At 40.6% G+C, this 19963-nt stretch overlaps 1 protein-coding gene across 1 annotated transcript in view; it reads right to left on the bottom strand.

The window, feature by feature from the left end:
• Nucleotides 1–200: 200 nt before the first annotated feature.
• Nucleotides 201–19963, bottom strand: part of LOC103559934 (zinc finger protein 420) — a 58248-nt gene continuing 38485 nt past the window's right edge. The window contains exons 7-11 of the mRNA XM_070559514.1: nt 18028–18191; nt 17405–17491; nt 13223–13349; nt 12007–12105; nt 201–4195 (exon numbers count right to left, since the gene is read on the bottom strand). Of these exons, the coding sequence (XP_070415615.1) occupies nt 2829–4195; nt 12007–12105; nt 13223–13349; nt 17405–17491; nt 18028–18191 (1844 nt within the window). The 3' untranslated portion in view covers nt 201–2828. The remainder of the gene's footprint in view (nt 4196–12006; nt 12106–13222; nt 13350–17404; nt 17492–18027; nt 18192–19963) is intronic.

The following is a 19963-nucleotide window of genomic DNA, read 5'->3' as shown; positions in this document are numbered from 1 at the left end:
TTATTCATTCCTTTCACACATTTATCTGTGTGAAAGGTCCAGTGCTGACTGCTGCGACTAAGTGAAGAGGAAGATGAAGATGGCCCCCAAAGTTTCCTTACTGGATTAATGCAGTAAAGGGCACTAATTTCTCACTGAACAGAACTTTGGTGACATCTGACAATTTTAGATATGCAGGCATCTCATTAACAATCATTTCATTTTGATTTTAAATACTTTATTATTGAAACTTTCAAATACATAAAAAAGTACAAATATTAGAACAATGAACCCCCACAAACAAAGCATTCCACTTTAGTAATTATCAACATTTTGCCAATCTACTTTCTGGCTCTGTTTGCCAATTCCTTTTCCTTTGCCGGAGTATGGTAATGCTAATCTGGATAGCTTATCATTTCATAAATATGTAAGTGTCTCTAACACATACGATCCTTTATTTTTTAATAACCACATCGATATTATCATCCCTAACAAAATTAATATTTCTAAATGTCACCTAACACTGAGTGCACGTCCACGTTTCCCCCACTGTCTCCAAAATGTCTTTTTAACATTTTGTTCGAACTAGGTCCGAGTAACGCCTACACGTTGAATTTAGTTGATACGTCTCTTAAGTCTCCTTTAATCTGTTAACAGTTGCCCTTTTCTTTTTCACGCCGTTCATTAGCTGAAGAAATCAGGCCGTTTGTTTTGCAGAATTTTACATATTCTGGATCTGCTCGGCTGTGGTGCAATTAACTTCATTCATCTATTCCCCAAATTCTTGGTTTTAAAGAATTTGATTTAAAGGTTTGAGTCCTTCAGTTCATCATTTTGGCAATAAGGCTTCACAGGCAGTGGCGTGTACTTCCCATTGCATTATAGCTGGAGGTGCATATTGTGGGACAGTCCCACTTTTATAGAGGTTAAAATTGACCAAAGGGTTCAGAGGTGGTCAGCTTGATAAATCCACTATAAAGTTGTCACTATAAAATCTTTCACCTAATAGTTTTAATATCCACTGAAGATCATTTTCTGGATCCATTATTCCATGAGGGAACTAGAAAGTGATGATTTTTCTAATCATATCAATCTTTTTGTATTTACTGGTTTGATTTCTTAAATTAAAAAAAAAACTACACACTTTAATTTGATAAGCTTTTGGTGGTCCTGAAATTTGGTTCACACGGGAAAAGCAAAATAAATGCTTATTTTCCCCCTTATTTATAGATTTCAGAATGATGAGTTGGCCCAAACATCTTCCATAGCTGACCAAATCGGGCAGCCATAACCAAGTAAACTATCAGACTACCACTAGGGTCACACCCGAAGACCCAACTCCCACTGGTTGAAGATGGGGCAATTTGAGCATCAAAAAGTATACTGACTGAAATGGAATGACGTTTCCTTTCTTTTATACAAGCACTTTACACATACACACACATGAACATGTACACACACAATATTAAATTTCCAAGTGGTTAGTTTCCTTTTCACCATCTCTTTGATAGCTTCTAATTAATCTTGAACAGTGGTCAGAAAATAGGGATTATAAAACATTTATATTTCGGAATTTATTATGGGAAAATAATATCCTATTTCTCTTTGATTACTTCAAAAGTTGTACTCTTTACAACCTCACATTCATGAAATTCATAATGTTTCTATTCCACATGAAATTTCTAATGCAACTTAAGTGATGAAGAACTTCTCACATTCAATATAACCTCTAGATTTTATCCAGAATAAATTATCTTAAGTTTAATAAGTGCTGAGCAGTGACAGGAGGCATTTCTACATTTATTACTTCTATAGGGTACTCCTTTCATATGAATTCACTAATACTAATGACAATAACAATTATAGATAATATTTACAGAAAACATGCTATGTGGCTGCTATTTTTCCAAGTATTAACTACTTATTCCTTACAACAATCCTATTACACAATGTGGCAGGCTGACTCTGAACTGGCCCCTAACGGTCCCTGCCTCCTGGTGTTCATACTCTTGTGTAATCCTCTTCCCTTCGGTGTAGGGCAGTTTAACTTGCTTTTAACCAGCAGAAGACAGCATAGGCGATGAAATGTTACTCCAGTGGTTAGATTACACAAGAAGGTAACTTCTATGATGCTAGCAGATCTATTGCTTTCTTGGCTTGCAAGCTTTAATAAAGTAAGCAGCCACGTTGAAGAGACCCACGTGGCAAGGAATGAGATCAGCCTTCAGCCAACAGCCAGCTAGAAACAGGATTCCAGTGCAACAGCCCTCAAGGAAATGAATTCAGCCAACATCCACTTAAGGTTGGAAGTGGACCCCTCTCCCAGTCAAGCCTTCAGATGAGACATAGCCCTGACTGAAACCTTGATTTTAGCCTTTTGAGAGACCCAGAAGCAGAGGACTCAACTAAGTTACACCCAGACTCCTGACCCACAGAAAGTGTCAGATAATAAATGTGTATAACTTTAAGCTACTAAGTTTGTGGTAATTTATTACATAGCAATAAATAATTACTATACATAGGTACTATTATCACCATTTTACAAGTGAGCAAAATGAGGCACAAAAGTTTAAGTACCTTGTCTAACAACATACTGTTAATAAAGAGGTGAAATGGAGATAATGATAGATAAGGCTAAAGATTTTCCTACATTCATTGTATTATTCTCTCACATGAATTTGCTGAAGACAAACAATGTTTGAATGTGATGGAAGGCTTTTAAAGCAACATATTTTTTTAGGTAAATTATATATTTAACTTAGGCTTAGTTGTGAGCATGAAACAAATTTTCTCAAAAATGAATTTTCTGATGTTCTGTAACATAATGTACATTTGAAGGCTTACTTCTATCAAATTCCATTATGAATTTTCTGATGTTGAGTCAGGTGTGAATGTTGTCTAAAGGCCTTCTTACATTCCTTACATTTGTAAGGTTTCTCACCAGTATGAATTCTCTGGTGTTGAGTAAGAAATGAATAAAGTCTAAAAGCCTTACCACATTCCTTACATTCATAAGGTTTCTCACCAGTATGAATACTCTGATGCTGAGTAAGTTGTGAGAGCAGTCTAAAAGGTTTTCTACATTCCTTACATTCATAAGGTTTCTCACCAGTGTGAATACTCTGATGTTGAGTAAGTTGCGAGAGCAGTCTAAAGGCCTTCCCACATTCTTCACATTCATAAGGCCTCTCACCAATATGAATGCTCTGATGTGAAATAAGTTGTGAGTAACTACTAAAGGTCTTCCAACATTCCATACATTCATAGGGTTTCTCACGAGTATGGATTCTCTGATGGCGAACAAGTTGTTGCCTTAATCTAAAAGTCTTCCCACATTCCTTACATTCATAAGGTTTCTCACCAGTGTGAATACTCTGATGGACAGTAAGTTGTTGGCATATTCTAAAAGCCTTTCCACACTCCTTACATTCATAGGGTTTCTCACCAAAATGAATTTTCTGATGTACTCTAAGGTCTGGACCACATACGAAGGCTTTCCCACATTCCTTACATTCATAGAGCTTCTCAGCAGTGTGAAGTCTCTGATGTCGAGTAAGGTGTGTACACTGCCTAAAGGTCTTCCCACATGCCTTACATTCATAGGGTTTCTCACCAGTGTGAATTCTCTGATGTCGAGCAAGTTGCTGATGTACTCTAAAGGCCTTCCCACATTCCTTACATTCATAGGGCTTTTCACCTGTATGAAGTCTCTGATGTTGAGTAAGTTCTTGGAGCACCGTAAAGGCCTTCCCACATTCCTTACATTCATAGGGTTTCTCACCAGTATGAAGTTTGTGATGTCGAATAAGGTGTGCACGCTGTCTAAAGGCCTGCCCACATTCCTTACATTTATAAGGTTTCTCACCAGTATGAATTCTCAGGTGTTGACTAAGTGTTGAGCGACGAATAAAGGTCTTCCTACATTCCTTACATTCATATAACTTTTCTCCATTATGAACTCTCTGATATTCAGCAAGGAAATTATGCTTTTTGTAAGTGGTCATTTTTTCAGAAGTAATTTTCACTTGCCCAAAATATCCCTCTTGTGGTTCCTTTTGCCCCTCAATCTTGCTTTTGCATTCCCAATCATTTCTGAAAATGGAGTCCTGAAGGCTATAGCTTTTAATTCTTTCCATTATCTCCCATTGGAATGAATATATTTCATAAATGTCCTTTTCTGGAGATAATGTATTGGTCCTGTATCTGGACTCCAAATCTGAAAAAAAAAAAAACAAGAAAGCAAACACAGGCTGTTTTCCTGTTTCAGAAGAAAACTTCTATAGAAAAATTAAAGGCACCTATAATAACGCCTGTTACAAGTGGATGGATTAGACATCTCTAGAACATAGGCATTTCTGCCACAATACCACATATGAGTACCTAAAAAACCCTTATCTTCTTCAAAATTACACACCAAAAATTAAGAGTTTATGAGGAAAATAGGGCTAGAGACGACCACTCAAATCTATGCAACTTTATTAGCAGAACACTAACAAATATAATAATTGATATTGAAAGAGATAACCCAAAACGCAGTCAGCATGGCTGAAGGCCACTTCATGAATATTAAAATACACAAAATAAAGTGGAAATGCTGGATTTCAGGTGCTGAGAAATTGCACATGAAAATAAAGTCTCGAGCCACTGAGGCTACCATTAAAGTGAGAACAGGGCGAAGTGTAACTGGTCTTTAGCTGGAGCTACGCAAGGCTGATGGTATATGTCTCTGGGGAAGGAACACTGTGTGCAGGCATTTATTATTAATTTTCTTAATATAGAGGTGAAAGGGCTCCTAAGAATAAAGCATCAAATTGAAGACTTTTGCCTTTCCTGCTGAATGTCATAAATCTACTTCTACTATTTTGTCTCCATTCAACTAGGAAAATTACCTGTGAACCAACTAGTTTCCACATTGACTGATATCATTCCCTGTTTCATATCACTCTTTAGCAAATGTGTATTATGGATTATTAATTGTATTATAGAACAGACTGTATTTTCATACGTTTCAAAGAAAGGCAAAGGAAACACAGAGAATCTAAGGAGAGACCAGGAATGGAGGTGAGGCTGGTGATTAGGGAAATGAGCGACACCACTGGAGGCCGATTCAGGTGTGGGTGAGAGTCACCTGAAGATTTGTTAAAACCATACAGGGGGATTTGTAACTGACTGAATCCAAACCTACGGGACTAGGTCCCGGGCGTGTTTTTGTTTTGTTCTTATTTACGCTCTTCAACAAATGATTCTGATGCTGACCAATGTTTGAGTCTCTCTACTCCAATGTTTTCAATGATCTCTCTTTGCAATTAGAATAAAATACCGTTACCTGAGCAAGGACAATAAGGCTTCTGCTTATCAACTCCTCTCCCATTTACTCACTCTCTTCATGCCACAAAGGCCTTTTTTCAGCTCACAAAATGCACTACAACTGTTCCCATCAAACAGGACTGTCACAGGCGGCTCCTTCTTTGAGAAATCCTCTGACTCGGCATGGTTGGCTTCTTTTCATCCTCAGGTCTCGAATCAAACATCACTTCTTCAGAAAGGCTACTCCAGCTGACCCGATTTAAATCTATGCACTTTATGGTCTCTCTCAGCAACCTGGTGCTCTTCTTTAGAACACTACTGCCAATGTGGGGATAACGTATTTATTATCTTTCTCATTTCTTATTCTGTTAGCGTCTTACCCTAAGTTTCCCCAGTGGCAGAAACAACCTCTATTCATTTACCATTAAATAACCAACCCCAAATCCACAATAGATGTTACTCACAATTAATTCCTATAATTACGTAACCACTAATAAATATGTACATCTGTCTCTAATCTTTTATACTGCCCTACAAGCCATGACTTACCTATCGGCACTAGAGTTTATTCCATTATTTATCAATGCTACATTTACTGCAACATTTGTGCCTTCATATCTTCCCTGGGTGCTCCTCTCCCACCCTACATGGCCAAAACAACTTTTGGACTTCCCAGAAAACAATCTCAAAGATTTTTCAATCATGCTAACATTGACAGGCTTATGAAATCCTGAGCAAAAAGGCATGGGTGGATAGTGAGTATAGCAGAACGACTCCCAAATGTGGAATTGGGATGGGTATCACCTGAGTGCAAGAGAGTAAAAATAAAAGTTATGTTGGATGTGGGCTCAAAGACGGTGATCCAGATGGGGGACTTGCGTGAAGAAAATCTCTATGCAGACTGAAGTAAGCAAAGAGATGGGGAACGATGGCATAGGAGAGAGAGGAAAGTTTTTTCTGTGACTACAATATAAACGTATAAAACTGTCGAAATGACTCAAACAACAGTCTGATCACTATGAAACAAAATGAGAAATAATAAAATCATAAAACCAAGAGATTTTCACTTCCAATTTTAAAAGCTCTCTACTAAATTGCAGAATTTCTAGAATATTGAAAATAACACATTTCACGAATCTATGAAATCTAGCTACAGATCTTAGAAGAAAATTAATTGACATTTAAATTCTTACAGCAATAAAAATAAAGGAAAAAATATATGAGTATCCCATTCAACACTTAGAAAAAGAACAACAAAATATACTGAGGAACCTAGGAGGGAATACATTAAAATAAAAGCAGAACTTCATTAATTAGGTAACAGAAAAAGAATTAATATACAAAAAACCCAGGTTGTTTAAAAAAAATAGTGAAATATATTAACCACTAGCTAAGATAATAAGAAAAAAAAGGAAAGTATTCAAACAAAACAAAAATAGCAACTAGGTACTCAGAGCAATTCACCATTTTTGCCCATCTTGCGAGCAGAAGCACTGACTACCTTTGTTCCGGGCTGTCTTTTCAAGAATGTTTGCAGAACAAACCACCCTGGAAGGCAGAGATAGTGTCTCTCTCTGGATAAATAGGCAGGCTTGCTAACTGCTCAGTATAATAGAGGTATTATCTCCCCCAGAGCTAAAGTCATACATGCTTATTGCCCATTCTGAACCATGTGGTTCTCTAAGCTCAGGGTTCCTCTCCAATAATGCAGCTCACGTGCAATCAGGGGTCTATGGAGACCCATCCGCACCACCCCCACGGGATGTGTAGGCAAAGAGGCACGATGCCAACATGCTGATGCTCATGCTGCTTGCTGTGCCGTGAGCAATAAAACCCTTTCTTTGGCTTAGGACTCTGTGTCTTCTGCCAGCATCCATGACACTGTGGCAGGCTAACTGCAAGTAGGGGAAAATTGCAGACCCTTCACAGTTCTTTATTAAAATTCCTAAAACTGGACACTAAAGAGTGAATTTTGATGCATGTAAACTATATTTTCACCAACAAACCAGATTTTAAAAAGTATTTAAAAAATCTACACACAAAAAAAGACACCACTACCCACTAATTTATAAAAAGAATGCAATCCTCAGGGAGCATATGGAAAATTTCCATACCTTCCACTCAATTTTGCTGTGAACCTAAAAGTGCTCTAAAAATGAAGTCTATTAAAAAAAAAAAAAGAATGTAAAGTGTCTTTTCCCCTAAGGCATTCATATTCTATTTCTTTTTTCTTGTTCTGAAGTATTTAATAATGAACTCAAAGTAGTGTTTCTGTTTGCCCATACTCTCCTCCAAAAATTAATTTGTAATGGTTTTCTTTAGTCAAAAGATCATCACCTAGAATAGAAAAAACCTGTAGGTCAGAGATTTAAGCAGCCTGATGCAATGTAATAATAATTCAATCATGACAGTATTTTGAATTAAGGATCAACACTATTTTACATGAATCTGTGTAACTGGCTTTTTTGTTTGTTTGTTAAGATTTTATTTTTCCTTTTTCTCCCCAAAGCCACCCGGTACATAGTCGTATATTTTTAGTTGTGGGTCCTCCTAGTTGTGGCATGTGGGATGATGCCTCAGCGTGGTCTGATGAGCGGTTGCCCAGGATCTGAACCAGCGAAACCCTGGGCCGCTGAAGCAGAGCCTGAGAACTTAACCAGTCGGCCACAGGGCCGGCCCCGTAAGTGGCTTTTAAGCATACGTTTTAAAAGGAGTGGGGAGCTATTTTTGTTTGGGGTTTTCTATCACTAATATATAACTACCATTGATAAGCTCGGGTAGCTGATCCCCTAAACCCAGGTCAGCCTACACGAGATTAGACTGCCCAGCCCTTATTTACGAGGGTAACACCAGCCGTCCCCATAACACAGAAGGGCTGGAGGACATCTCAGCAGGACAGCCAAAGAGACCAGGATCCGGCGGCACAGGTGCCGTAACCCGCTGAGCCCTCCGAGAGGAAGCGCTTCCGGCTCTGGCTGAAGCAGCTTCCAGAGGAAACACCACTGAGCAGCTCCTCCCTGAGAGATCCCAAAAGCATAAGAGTGGTGGCCATAAGCTGGCCTGTATTTTTTTTTTTTTTTAAGATTTTATTTTTCCTTTTTCTCCCCAAAGTCCCCTGGTACATAGTTGTGTACTTTTAGTTGTGGGTCCTTCTAGTTGTGGCATGTGGGACGCTGCCCCAGCATGGCCTGAAGAGTGGTGCCAAGTCTGCGCCCAGGACCCCAACCAGCGAAACCCCGGGTCGCCAGAGCAGAGCGCGCGAACGTAACCACTCGGCCCCTGGGGTTGGCCTGTATTTTTAATTGATGCTCTGTGATTCTGTATCTCACTGGAACTCTACTCAACAAGAGGAGAAAGAACATAATTTATTTCTCTAGAATCAGAAAATTAGTCTGTTACCAGAATAATATGCAGGCTAAGGATTGATTTCTTTCTTTAACGCCCTTCGGAAATGCAATTTGCTGTAAGGACCAACAGAAGCCTATTATGCAAACAGAGTGGTGGGACAAAAACAATGCATTCCAAATAGAAAATACCAAAGGATTTATTTCCCCTAGAATTAGACATGTCGATTCAAAAATCCACATAGAAAAATAACCAAGAATAATTTTTAAAAACTGGAAAAGAAGAGTAATGAAAGGTAGTACCCCAAGAGTTATTAAAAGCACACTAAAAAGCTTCAATAATTAAAATAGTATGATGGTGATGACAACTGAATAAAAATACTAAAAATTTTCATAAACATACTGTTGATAACAATATTCTGTTCTTATGCTAAAACTTAAATGTGTGTATGCATGTGTACTTGAATAAAGTAAATTATCAAGCATGTAGATTTCATTAGGACCCATGAACCTTTCTTGAGGAATGCAACAAAAAATAAACTATAGAAGAGCAAGACAGAGCTCAAAAGAAAGAAAAACAAAACTAAATCATAAGGACGAGGAGGAGCACTGAATCTTTTTAACTCTATGACTAGTATTAATACACCGTTAATCATGTAAGGATCACAGTTACAGAACATAATTCACATGTTATTTGATCTAAAATATAGAAATACTCTAACAGAAGATGGGAAAGGCGACTTCTGTTTCTGGCTATCATGCAGAAGCTGCTATCAGGCTAACCTACTAAAAATAACTAAAAAGGTTAAAGTAAAAATTGTTTTATGACACTAATGAACAACCACATAAGCCAGGACTAGACAGCCAAGGTCCTGGGCGAAAGCAAACAGGCTGAATTAAGCCGACACTGCAGGGAACTTCCCCTGAGGCATGTGCTGACTCTTGAGTTGTGCATCTACCCCAGGCGAGAAATTAAACAGAAAGCAGCTTCTAAAAGGCTAAGATCCAAGGAGAGATGTTGGCGGTCTCACAGCGCTAGTGAGAATAACCCTCCTCCTCATTCTAATCGCCCTGGCTGTTCTTCAGGAATCTTCCTGCTGTTCCTCAAACACACGAAGCTCCCGTCCCCCGATCCGAGGCCTCTGCATCTGCTGTTCTATCAGGACTGCTCCTGCTTTTGATATTCCTACGGCTTGAGCTCTTTTCCCATGTCTCCACTCAAATTTCACTCCTCAAAGAGCCCTGACCACCCTAAAACCAACCTGTCTACACCCGCGAATTTCTATTCCCTTACTCTCCTCACTTTTCTTAAAAATACCTGTCACTACCTATACTGTTTATTTATTTGGTTACTTACTGTCCTTACTCCTATTATAATGTAAACAACATGACTGCTGGGACCCCTCACTCTCGCTTACAATTGTTCCACTGGGGTCTAGCACAGTGCTCGGTTCAGACTGAGCACTCAATATAGCTAACCACTGGGGGCCGGGCGAGTGGCCGAGTGGTTAAGTTCACACGCTTCCACTTCAGTGGCCCAGGGTTCACCAGTTCGGATCCTGGGCATGGACCTACACACCGCTCATCAAGCCATGCTGTGGCAGCATCTCACATAGAAGAACTAAACCAACTTACACCTAGGATATACAACTATGTACTGGGGCTTTGGGGAGAAGAAAAAAAAAACCAGGAGATTGGCAACAGATGTTAGCTCAGGGCCAATCTTCCTCATTAAAATAAATAAATAAACAAAATAAATATATATAGCTACCATTGATAGGCTTGGGGAGCTGCCCCCTAAATCCAGGTCAGCCTACATGAGATTAGACTGCCCAGCTGTTAATAAATGAATGCATTTATTTTTAGGCAATGAAAGAAATACATAAACTAATCAAAATAGAAGCTGGAAAGAACCTGGATCCTATATGCTATGGATTGAACTGTGTCCGTCCGAAATTGCACATTGAAGCCCTAAGTGCCAGTGTGACCGTATTTGGAGACAGTGCTTTTAGGAGGTAAAGTTAAATGAAGTCATAAGGGTGGAGTCCTAACCTGATAGGATTGGTGGCCTTGTAAGAGGAAGAGAGAAAGATCTCTCTCCTTCCCCTCTGCCACGTGAGGACAGTGTGAGAAAGGGGCCATCTGCAAGTCAGCAAGAGAGCCCTCACCAGAGCCCCAAAATGCTAATCTCCATTTCCAGCCTTCAGAACTGTGAGAAAACAAATTACTGTTGTTTAAGTCACCCACTCTATGGTATTTTGCTACCGCAGCTCAAGCTAATCCAGATTTGGATATAGACAAATTGTAGTCACTGATCAAGAAAAAGAATACCTGGCCCTTTGTTCAAATATTTCACCCATCAACCCCAACAGGACACTTTTGTTTACTTTTCATTTTGAAATAATTATAGATTCACAGGATGTTGAAATGTAAAATGTAAAAGGAAAGTCTCTTACATAACTACAGAACAATATTCAAATCAAGAAATTAATGTTATTTAGCTTATTTAGACTTCACCTGCTATCCATGCCCTCCTGTGTGTATGTATATACTTTTATACAATTCTATATCACACATCTAGTCTGGCATGACCCCACCACAATCAAGACACTCAACCGTACCACAACCACAAGACTCCCTTGTGCTACTCCTTTACAGCCCTAACCATCCCCTCTCCCCTACACCCCTATCCCCTGGCAACCAGTAATCCATTTTCCATCACCATAATTTTGTTATTTCATTAATATTACATAATTGGAGTCATGCGGTACATAACCTTTTGTTATTGGTTTTTCTTACTCAGCATAACTTCCTTGAGGTTCTCTCAAGACATTGCGTAAATCAATAGTTTATTCCCTTTTGCTGCTGAGTATTATTTCATGGTATGGATGTACCTTTTATCCCTTTTTTTTGAGGGGAGGGCAGGTAAGATTTGCCCTGAGCTAACATCTGTGCCCATCTTCCTCTGTTTTGTATGTGAGACAGCACCACTGCACGGCTTGACGAGCAGTGTGTAGGTCTGTGCCCAGGATCCAAACCCGTGAACCCCAGGCTGCTGAAGCGGAATGTGCAAACTTAACCACTACACTACCAGGCCAGCTCCCCTTTAACCCATTTTTAATTGGGTTGTTTATCATTACAGTCATGTGTCCCATAATGACGTTTTGGTCAACAACGGACTGCATTTACGACAGTTCTTTTGCTAGTCCAGGCTTAAAAGCTTTTAATTTGCTTCCCAGGTCTCAGGTCTTTCCTCCACAGGACACGGGTTTTTGAAGAGAGATCCCAATGCCATCTCAAGGCTGTATCTCTACCCTAACAGGCTTGCTATGACCTGTAGTAATGACTTCCCCATGCCTGCTCAGCCCTCACTCACCAGGGCAGTGTCTTCTTGTCCCTTCCCTCACAACCATCCAGGGCTCCTTCCCTTCATCCAATAAGGTAACTGTGTCTGGTTTAGAAATGGAAGGTCCTGCTTAAAAGATAATGTGATATGAAATTATAAGCTCAAAAGTCCTTAGGTTCAGATTTGGTTAAATTTATAATTAACCATGGATCAAAATGGTACTTTATAAAGCCTAAGAGCAAAGCAACATGAGGGAGCTGAAGAACACTCATATTAGGGTAACCTCAGGACCATAAGAATTGGACACCAGATGGTTAAGAACAGGACTTAATACAATTTAAATTCATACAAGCTCCAGTGAGAAGAAGTCTTGTGTAGCGGTTGAGACACAGAACCTGGATCCAGATTGCCTGGGTTCAAATCGTGCCTCTGATGCTGCGTTATCTCAGCAAATTATTAACCACTCGTGCCTAAGTCTTCCCATCTGAACTGAGGATAATAATAGTATGTTTCTCACAGAGTTGTCGTGAGGATTAATTAATAATGTACAATGCTCAGAATAATACCTAAGCACATATACAATTATATGTGTGTATATATATATATATATATATATATACATAATATGTGTATTAGCTATTAATTTTTATTGTTATCAATTTGCTGAAAGGAGAATAAGAGGCTTCCTGAGACATCCTCAGATCCTTTCTGAGATATTCATTCAATATTAAATGCAGCGGTCTCATATTTTAACTTTCAACCACAAAGCAGGTGGAACTGAATATGTCTGTGATAGGAAACAGAAGGTGTTTACCTGCGTTTTAAATAAACTTTGTGGTTCTATCTCATACTATACAAGTTCTCCAGGCTGCTTCAATTTTTAGAGAGACTCGGAACCCCTGTGTCTAAGTAGTCTCCTTGCAGGTGGATCAGAAAGGCGTGGTAAGCACCTACATCAATTCTGAGCTCAAATACAATGTGAAATCTAGCTTCTCGATTTCTGTTGTAAGCAACCCAGAATTTAAACCCAGCCCCTTGAATACTAAGGAAACAAGGAAATTATAGAGCCTGAAAGGACAAGGCAGATGGGAGGGAAGAAGTGTTAAGTGGAGGGGCCTATTTCTAACCTAACAAAGTGTAAACCATGCCTTTGGAACAGGAAGAAAAAATGTATCCAGTTTCTCAAAACATCGTCCTGAAATTGACAGTAGAGAAAGTGAACATGGTTTGAGAGCAAGAGCCTTACCCAGCGAGACGAAGTTGCTGTAATTCTCCCACATCACATCCCGATACAGGTCCCTCTGAGCCGAGTCCAGGCACTCCCATTCTTCCTGTGAGAAGTCTATGGCCACGTCCCTGAACGTCACCGAACCCTGCAAAAATAAAACGCATGTACTACTTGTGAAAACAAATGAAATACTTTTAAAATAGAAAGAGAGGAGATTGAGGACTGCATTGCAGACAGGGGGTCACACATCAAGCAAACAGGGTAGGGCTGAAAACTTATGACATCCATAGCGGACAGTAAGAAAATTAGTGTCACTGAAGCAGAGTGCTACATGTCTTGAATAGTCCTGTGGCTACATGTAAGATTAAATTTTTACCTAAAACTATCTGGAAATAAATAAAATAATCAAAAAAAGTCCCAATGAAACGCAACAGTGCACACAAGCCTTCTGCAAGCTGTGTCTCCACCACAAACTCTTAAGAAATATGAGGTCTTCCACCTCATATTTTTCCATTTAAGGATCATGAAAAAAAAATTGGTAAAAATTTCTCCTGGATGTATTACAAAATCTCTAAGGAAATAGACTCCAGTCCATAAAGTCAGATTTTACTATAAATATTTTCCCTTTTATGACCAATTCTTTTTTTTTTTATTGGGCCATTTTCCAGGATTTATTTTCCAAAGGTAAAGTTTTAATTTAAAACACAATATTACACACTGTCGTCTCTTTCATATTTCAGGAAAGCATGATCTTGTTAAAACAGTTATTAAAGTTGAAGAACACTGCATTGCACTAATTATTTTGAAGCAACAGCAATTTCCAATTTACTTCAATGAAATTTAACTTCCTCATAACATGTTAACATACGTCTATTAAGATATTACAATGTATGACCAATTCTTTAGTAAACATTTAAAAATTTCGACATGGTAATCCACATCTTGAATATTTTAGATTTAATCTTTCTCTGTTTTTTCTATTTAGAGATTTCAAGTCAATATAAACTCAAAAATCTTCCTCAACTACATGGTCTACACTACCTATTACTTATGCATCTGGGTGACCTTCTTCTCTTTGTCACCCATCATCTCTCACTGAACACCTCTCCTCATTCTCAAGTGAGAGGACACTGAATCGTGAAGACATCCGTCTGGACCAGAGCTTTCCAATGAGGACTGATTTTACTCCCTAGAAGACAAGGGGCCATGTCTCGGGACAATTTTAGTTGCCACAACTGCAGGGAAGGGGTGTGAGTGTTACAGGCACGTGACGGATAGAGGCTGGGATACTGTTAGCCACCCTACAATGCAAAGGACACACAAAATAAAAGATTTCTTGGCTCAAAATATTAATAGTTCCAAGGTTGAGAAGCCCTTCTCTAGACCAGCACATCCTGTAAAACGACACAACGGACTCTGCTCCTGGTTTTCTTCTCTCAGGGTTCCCCAGAGATGATTCTTGATCTCTCCATTTGCAGTCCTGTTCTGATCGCCTCCTCTTCACACCATTGGGGGGGGGGGGGGTCCCTCGCCCTAAGCTGTATGAGATGGCTGAACACCCGACACCAGAGAGATGAGCCTGACGGCAGTTTATCAGTCAGATACACTCACAGCCGGGGGGAGAAGGACACCACACGTCATGCAGGGCCACACAGGGGTTGCACTCAGGAATACAGTGAACAAGCAGGGTGTGTGGGAGGCAGGCTTTGTCGTAAATAGAGGGTGAGGTGTTCCCTGGTTCCCGCAGGAGGACATGACTGGTTTGTGTGAGTAATTCTGCGGGCTGGCAGGGAGGTGAAACCCATTAGGTTGAGGACCAGGACGAGTTTAGCTGGTGTGGCTGATGGGGGAACTGGCCAGGTAGGGAGTCTTCTCCACTGGCTGAGGGACATATCTGGTGAGAGCAGGGGAACTCATGGGTAGGCCTTTGAGGTCTCGACACAGACATCAAGGCAGCACATGAAATTTTAGGTCTTCAGAGGCCCCAACCACATCCCTACCTAATCCACCCGAACCTAAAAGCATTACAACCATAAGATCTCAACACGTACAGAGACTGAGAGCAGCCTACACTGAACCCCATCTTACGCACTTGGAAAGCTCAGGGCTGTGGAGAAGTTTCGAGTTTTCCCTGTGAGCAGTCAAATAGGGCCAAATTCTCTTTCACCAAATCACAGGTCTTCAAGGAAAAGTCAAAACAGGGATCTCCCACTTAACATCAATAATCCATTCCTGCAAATCAGGTGCTGTCACACTACATTATGAACCAGCTGCCTATTTTCCCACCATATTAAAGCAAAGAATTATAAGGCATTATACATCAATTCTAACCCTCCAACTAGCTTCACATTTCCCCCCGATAAAGAATGACAGTACTGGTGCCAGCCTCATAGCATAGTGAAGTTTGGCACGCTTCACTGTGGTGGCCTTGGTTCATGGATTTGGATCCTACACCACGTGTCAGCCATGTTGTGGTGGCGACCTACACAAAAAGTGGAGGAACGGGGCCAGCCCCATGGCCGAGTGGTTAAGTTCCTGCGCTCCACTTCGGCAGCCCACGGTTTCACTGGTTCAGATCCTGGGCACCGACATGGCACCGCTCATCAGGCCATGCTGAGGCGGCGTCCCACACAGCAGAACCAGAAGGACCTACAACTAGAATATACAACTATGTACTGGGGGGCTTTGGGGAGAAGAGGAAAAAAAAAAAAGAAGATGACTGGCAACAGATGTAAGCTCAGGTGCCAATAAAAAAAAAAAGTGGAGGAAGACTGGCACAGATGTTAGCTCAGGGTTAATCTTCCTCAGCAAAAAAAAAAAAGAAGAAGCTAATACACATGGGTCAGTGCACACATTATATCTTTGGCTTTGTATTTTCATTGTCTCTTTTACTGAACTCATTTTTCTCATCTGTTTTGTTTCTTTCTCCACAATTTTCTTCAACACTTTTCCAACTGTTTAGGAACTCATTTTATACTAGACAAAAACAATGGCCATATGTGAGGTGCACTATGAAAATGCACAAAGGCAGGGATGGCTCACACTCACTATCATGCTCGGATGCCTCTTTTATCACCAGCAGCCCCAGATGCACACATCCCCTTTCAAGATACTTGTGTGCATTTCAAAACATCTGCCAATGCTTCTGACAGTCTAGCAATTAAACTTGGAATATGACAAGACTCTTTCTGCACATTGTTTTTTGTTAAAAAATGCTGCATTGAACTATATGATTTCACTTACATAAAGTTCTAAAAATAGGCAAAATTAATATATGGTATTTGAAGTGAGGGCAGAGGTTACATTTGGACTGGGTGGGGAGGGGGTGGCTCAAAGCACAGCATCACAAGTGCGAGTAATATTCTCTTTCTTGACTCGAGTGCTGGCAGCATAGATGCACTCAATTTATGAAAACGCATTCAGCTGTACACTTACAATTTGTGCACTTTTCTCCATGTACATTATATGTCAACGAAAAGTTCAAAAAACTTTAAAAAAAGGTCAAATTGTGTATTGGGGACATAAATTTTCCTACACACAACTAAACTAAAAATCACTGTACTCAGAGAAATACGCTTTCTCTGAAGTTGAAGTATTAAAAACAAAAGCTATTCTGTTGGAAAATGTTAACAGAGGGGACATCCTGCAGAGAATGCCTACATTTTTCGCAAGCATTTCACTTTTGCTCCCTCATGGCTCTTGACAGATGACTTTGTAGAGAGCAGATGCTCCACATTAGTGGAGAAAAGGGAAGGATGCATGGAGAGGATACTGAGCTATTTGTCCCCAACCCTCACAGGAATGAGAGGAACTAGAACAGGTTCTTAGATGGAGTTCTGCTAAATAGGAAATTTCAAGATAACAAATGAGTATGTAGACACGACCTAGAAATTGACAATATCTCAAAACAGAGAAAGAGGGGCCAGCCCCCTGGCCAACTGGTTAAGTTCACACTTTGGCGACCCAGAGTTTCGCCAGTACGGATCCAGGGCGCGGACCTAGCACCGCTCATCAGGCCATGCTGAGGTGGCGTCCCACATAGCACAACCAGAAGAACCTACAGCTGGAATATACAACTACTTACAGGGGGGCCTTGGGAAGAAGAAGAAGAAGAAGGAAAAAAAGAAGATTGGCAACAGATGTTACCGCAGATGCCAATTTTTAAAAAAAAAAAAAAAGGAGAAAGAAACATGAGCTTACATGGGCCATGGTTTCGAACTGCAAGAACTGGTCAGTCCTTCTCCAGACTTCTCTGTTGGAGAACGGCAGTGTCCAGAAAAGCCAGATCTGGAGGAAGAAAAGGAATCCATGAAACCAGATGTGCCTCAGAGCTCCCCAAGTGACTTACGTTAACACAGCTTTTTTTCCTCTTCCATTCCTGCTTCTAAACTATTCCCACCACTATACCCACACCAACCCCAGACCCACACAAACTGGGGGAGAGTATAGGGAGTCTGAAGCAATCCAGCGCCTGAAGAAATCCAGATGGACAACGACAGACTTGGGGTAGAAGCCGATACTTCTACAAGAGGATTCTCACCAGTTCTCTGTTTGGCAATGCGGATCTGGTCCTGACACTAGAGGACTCCAACTTGTCCTGAGCAGCTCTTCCTCCCTCTAGTACAACTTTTCAGGGCTCAGAAAGGGCCACAGCATCCAAATAGAGCCTCCTTTGAGCCCCCAGGATCCTGCCTGAGCTTCCTGAACACAAAGACTGAAAAGCACACGGATTGAGCCTGGCAGCTACAGCCCCTGCAAGGCCGCACTGGCCTTTTCCCCACCAGGACAGCTCACTACTGTTTCCCAAGCAGGACCTCACAGACCATGACATCCTCTGCCAACCCCTCTCTTTCAGGATCCAAGCTGGGTAGGGGGGGATCCATGATGCTGTGGTTAGTCCCCAACGAACAGTCACGGAGAACTTGTGCGTGATGGGCGTTGCTCCTCAGCACTGTTCTGCAACGTAGTGCTTCTCTCCTTCCAACAGCTCAGGAAACTGATGCTCAGGAGCCCGATCATTTGCCCAGATTCAGATAGTAAGTGGCAGAGCTCTGTTCTGCATCCACGTGTCTCTAACTGAAAAGCCACCTTTCAACTTTGGTTTTTGCCTCTGAAGGCTAGCATTTCTACTTCACTGAGAGAAACCTGAGCAAGGGCAATTCACCAAAAAACAGAAATCCCCTTTCAAAAGATACTGAACCTCATCACTAATTAAGGAGATGTGTGTTAAACAATCAAAAAAATATCTTTTTCCAGTGACTAGATGGGGAGATCTAAAAGACTAATGATGCCCCGTATCAGCAGGGTCACAGGGAAACGCACACTAGGTTGGTCCAAACTTAGAATGGTGAGAAGCACCATTTAGACCCTGTAGCCCTGAAAACCCTGTGAAGCAGAAACTCCACTTCCGGGACCAAAGGAACTATTTGTACATGTACCTAAAAATGTCTGCAGAGGGATGCTGAAGATGCTGAAAAGAATCTAGTCAGAGAAATGATTAAATAAACTGTAATGCATTTATACCACTGAAAACCATGTAAATATTAAAAAGTGACAATGTTGCCACAATTTTGATGAAATGAGTGAAGCCAGTGTGTTTAAAAAGAAAAAAACAGGAGCCGGCCGGTAGTCTAGTGGTTAAGTTCGTGAGCTCCATTCTGCCGCCCAGCATTCACAGGTTCGGATTCTGGGCACGGATCTAGCACTGCTCGTCAAGCCACACTGTGGTGGCATCCTACATAAAATAGAGGAAGATTGACACAGATGTTAGCTCAGTGACAATCTTCCTCAAGCAAACAGAGGAAGACTGACGACAGATGTTAACTCAGGGACAATTTTCCTCAAAGAAAAAAAACAACCTCAACATATGTGACATTAAACTATTTTGGCAGGAAAAAAAAATCACACATATGCCTAGAAGGACCAGTCAAATGTTTACAGTGACAGCCAGTGACGCTCACCACCATATTAAACATAGCGTGAACCTCAAGTACACAAATACTCCAAAGAAGGAGACTTTCCCAGTTCAAGGGTTTCTTTCGGTCTTCTGCTGAACTGAGAAAAAAGCTGAGGATACTCTAAAAACAGCTGTCGTTTTTCCTGAGTGACTTTTCTACTTCAGCTTCTAATTCACGAACCAACTCTATGATTTAATTTGCCCCTGGATGTTGGAGTACCACCCAGAAGAGAACGGCAAAAAGCCCGTGACGGACGTCCTCAGCAATGATGGCCATCTCACGGCTGCTGCCTTTCACGTCCTTCTGACAAATGACTTTATTTTGCTTCTTAGTCAATCCTTTGGGCTAAGATGCCTATGAAGCCCTCCCCTGGCTGCTGGATCTTCCTGTCCTACTAGTCTCACTTGGCATTGAACATCATTAAAATAAACATTGTAAGGCATAAATCCTACTGTATGAAATCCATTTACCTCCAGACCCCACAGCTTCAGTATGACCGGGACATAACTTGACAGTGCTTGCTGTCATCAGATTAACATCTTCTCTCTCCATCATGATGGATTACTGAGTAAGGTAGGAAGGATTCTTTTTAAAGTATACATAATGAGACTTGGTATACTGTTGTAATTATTAACACAGGCTTTGCTGTCAAACTTCCAGGATACAAATCTCAGCTCTGATAGTTAATAGCTGTGTCATCTTGGACCTGTTACTTAACTTTTCAGCCTTAGTTTCCTTCTATAAAAAATGCTGATAATTATAGATTCCATCTCAAAGGGTTGCTATGAGGATTGAATAAGAC

This window comes from Equus przewalskii, chromosome 9, assembly GCF_037783145.1.
Source record: "Equus przewalskii isolate Varuska chromosome 9, EquPr2, whole genome shotgun sequence".
Lineage (NCBI taxonomy): Eukaryota > Metazoa > Chordata > Mammalia > Perissodactyla > Equidae > Equus > Equus przewalskii.
Note: the sequence above shows the minus strand (reverse complement) of the source record. Positions and strands in the feature narration are given on the sequence as shown.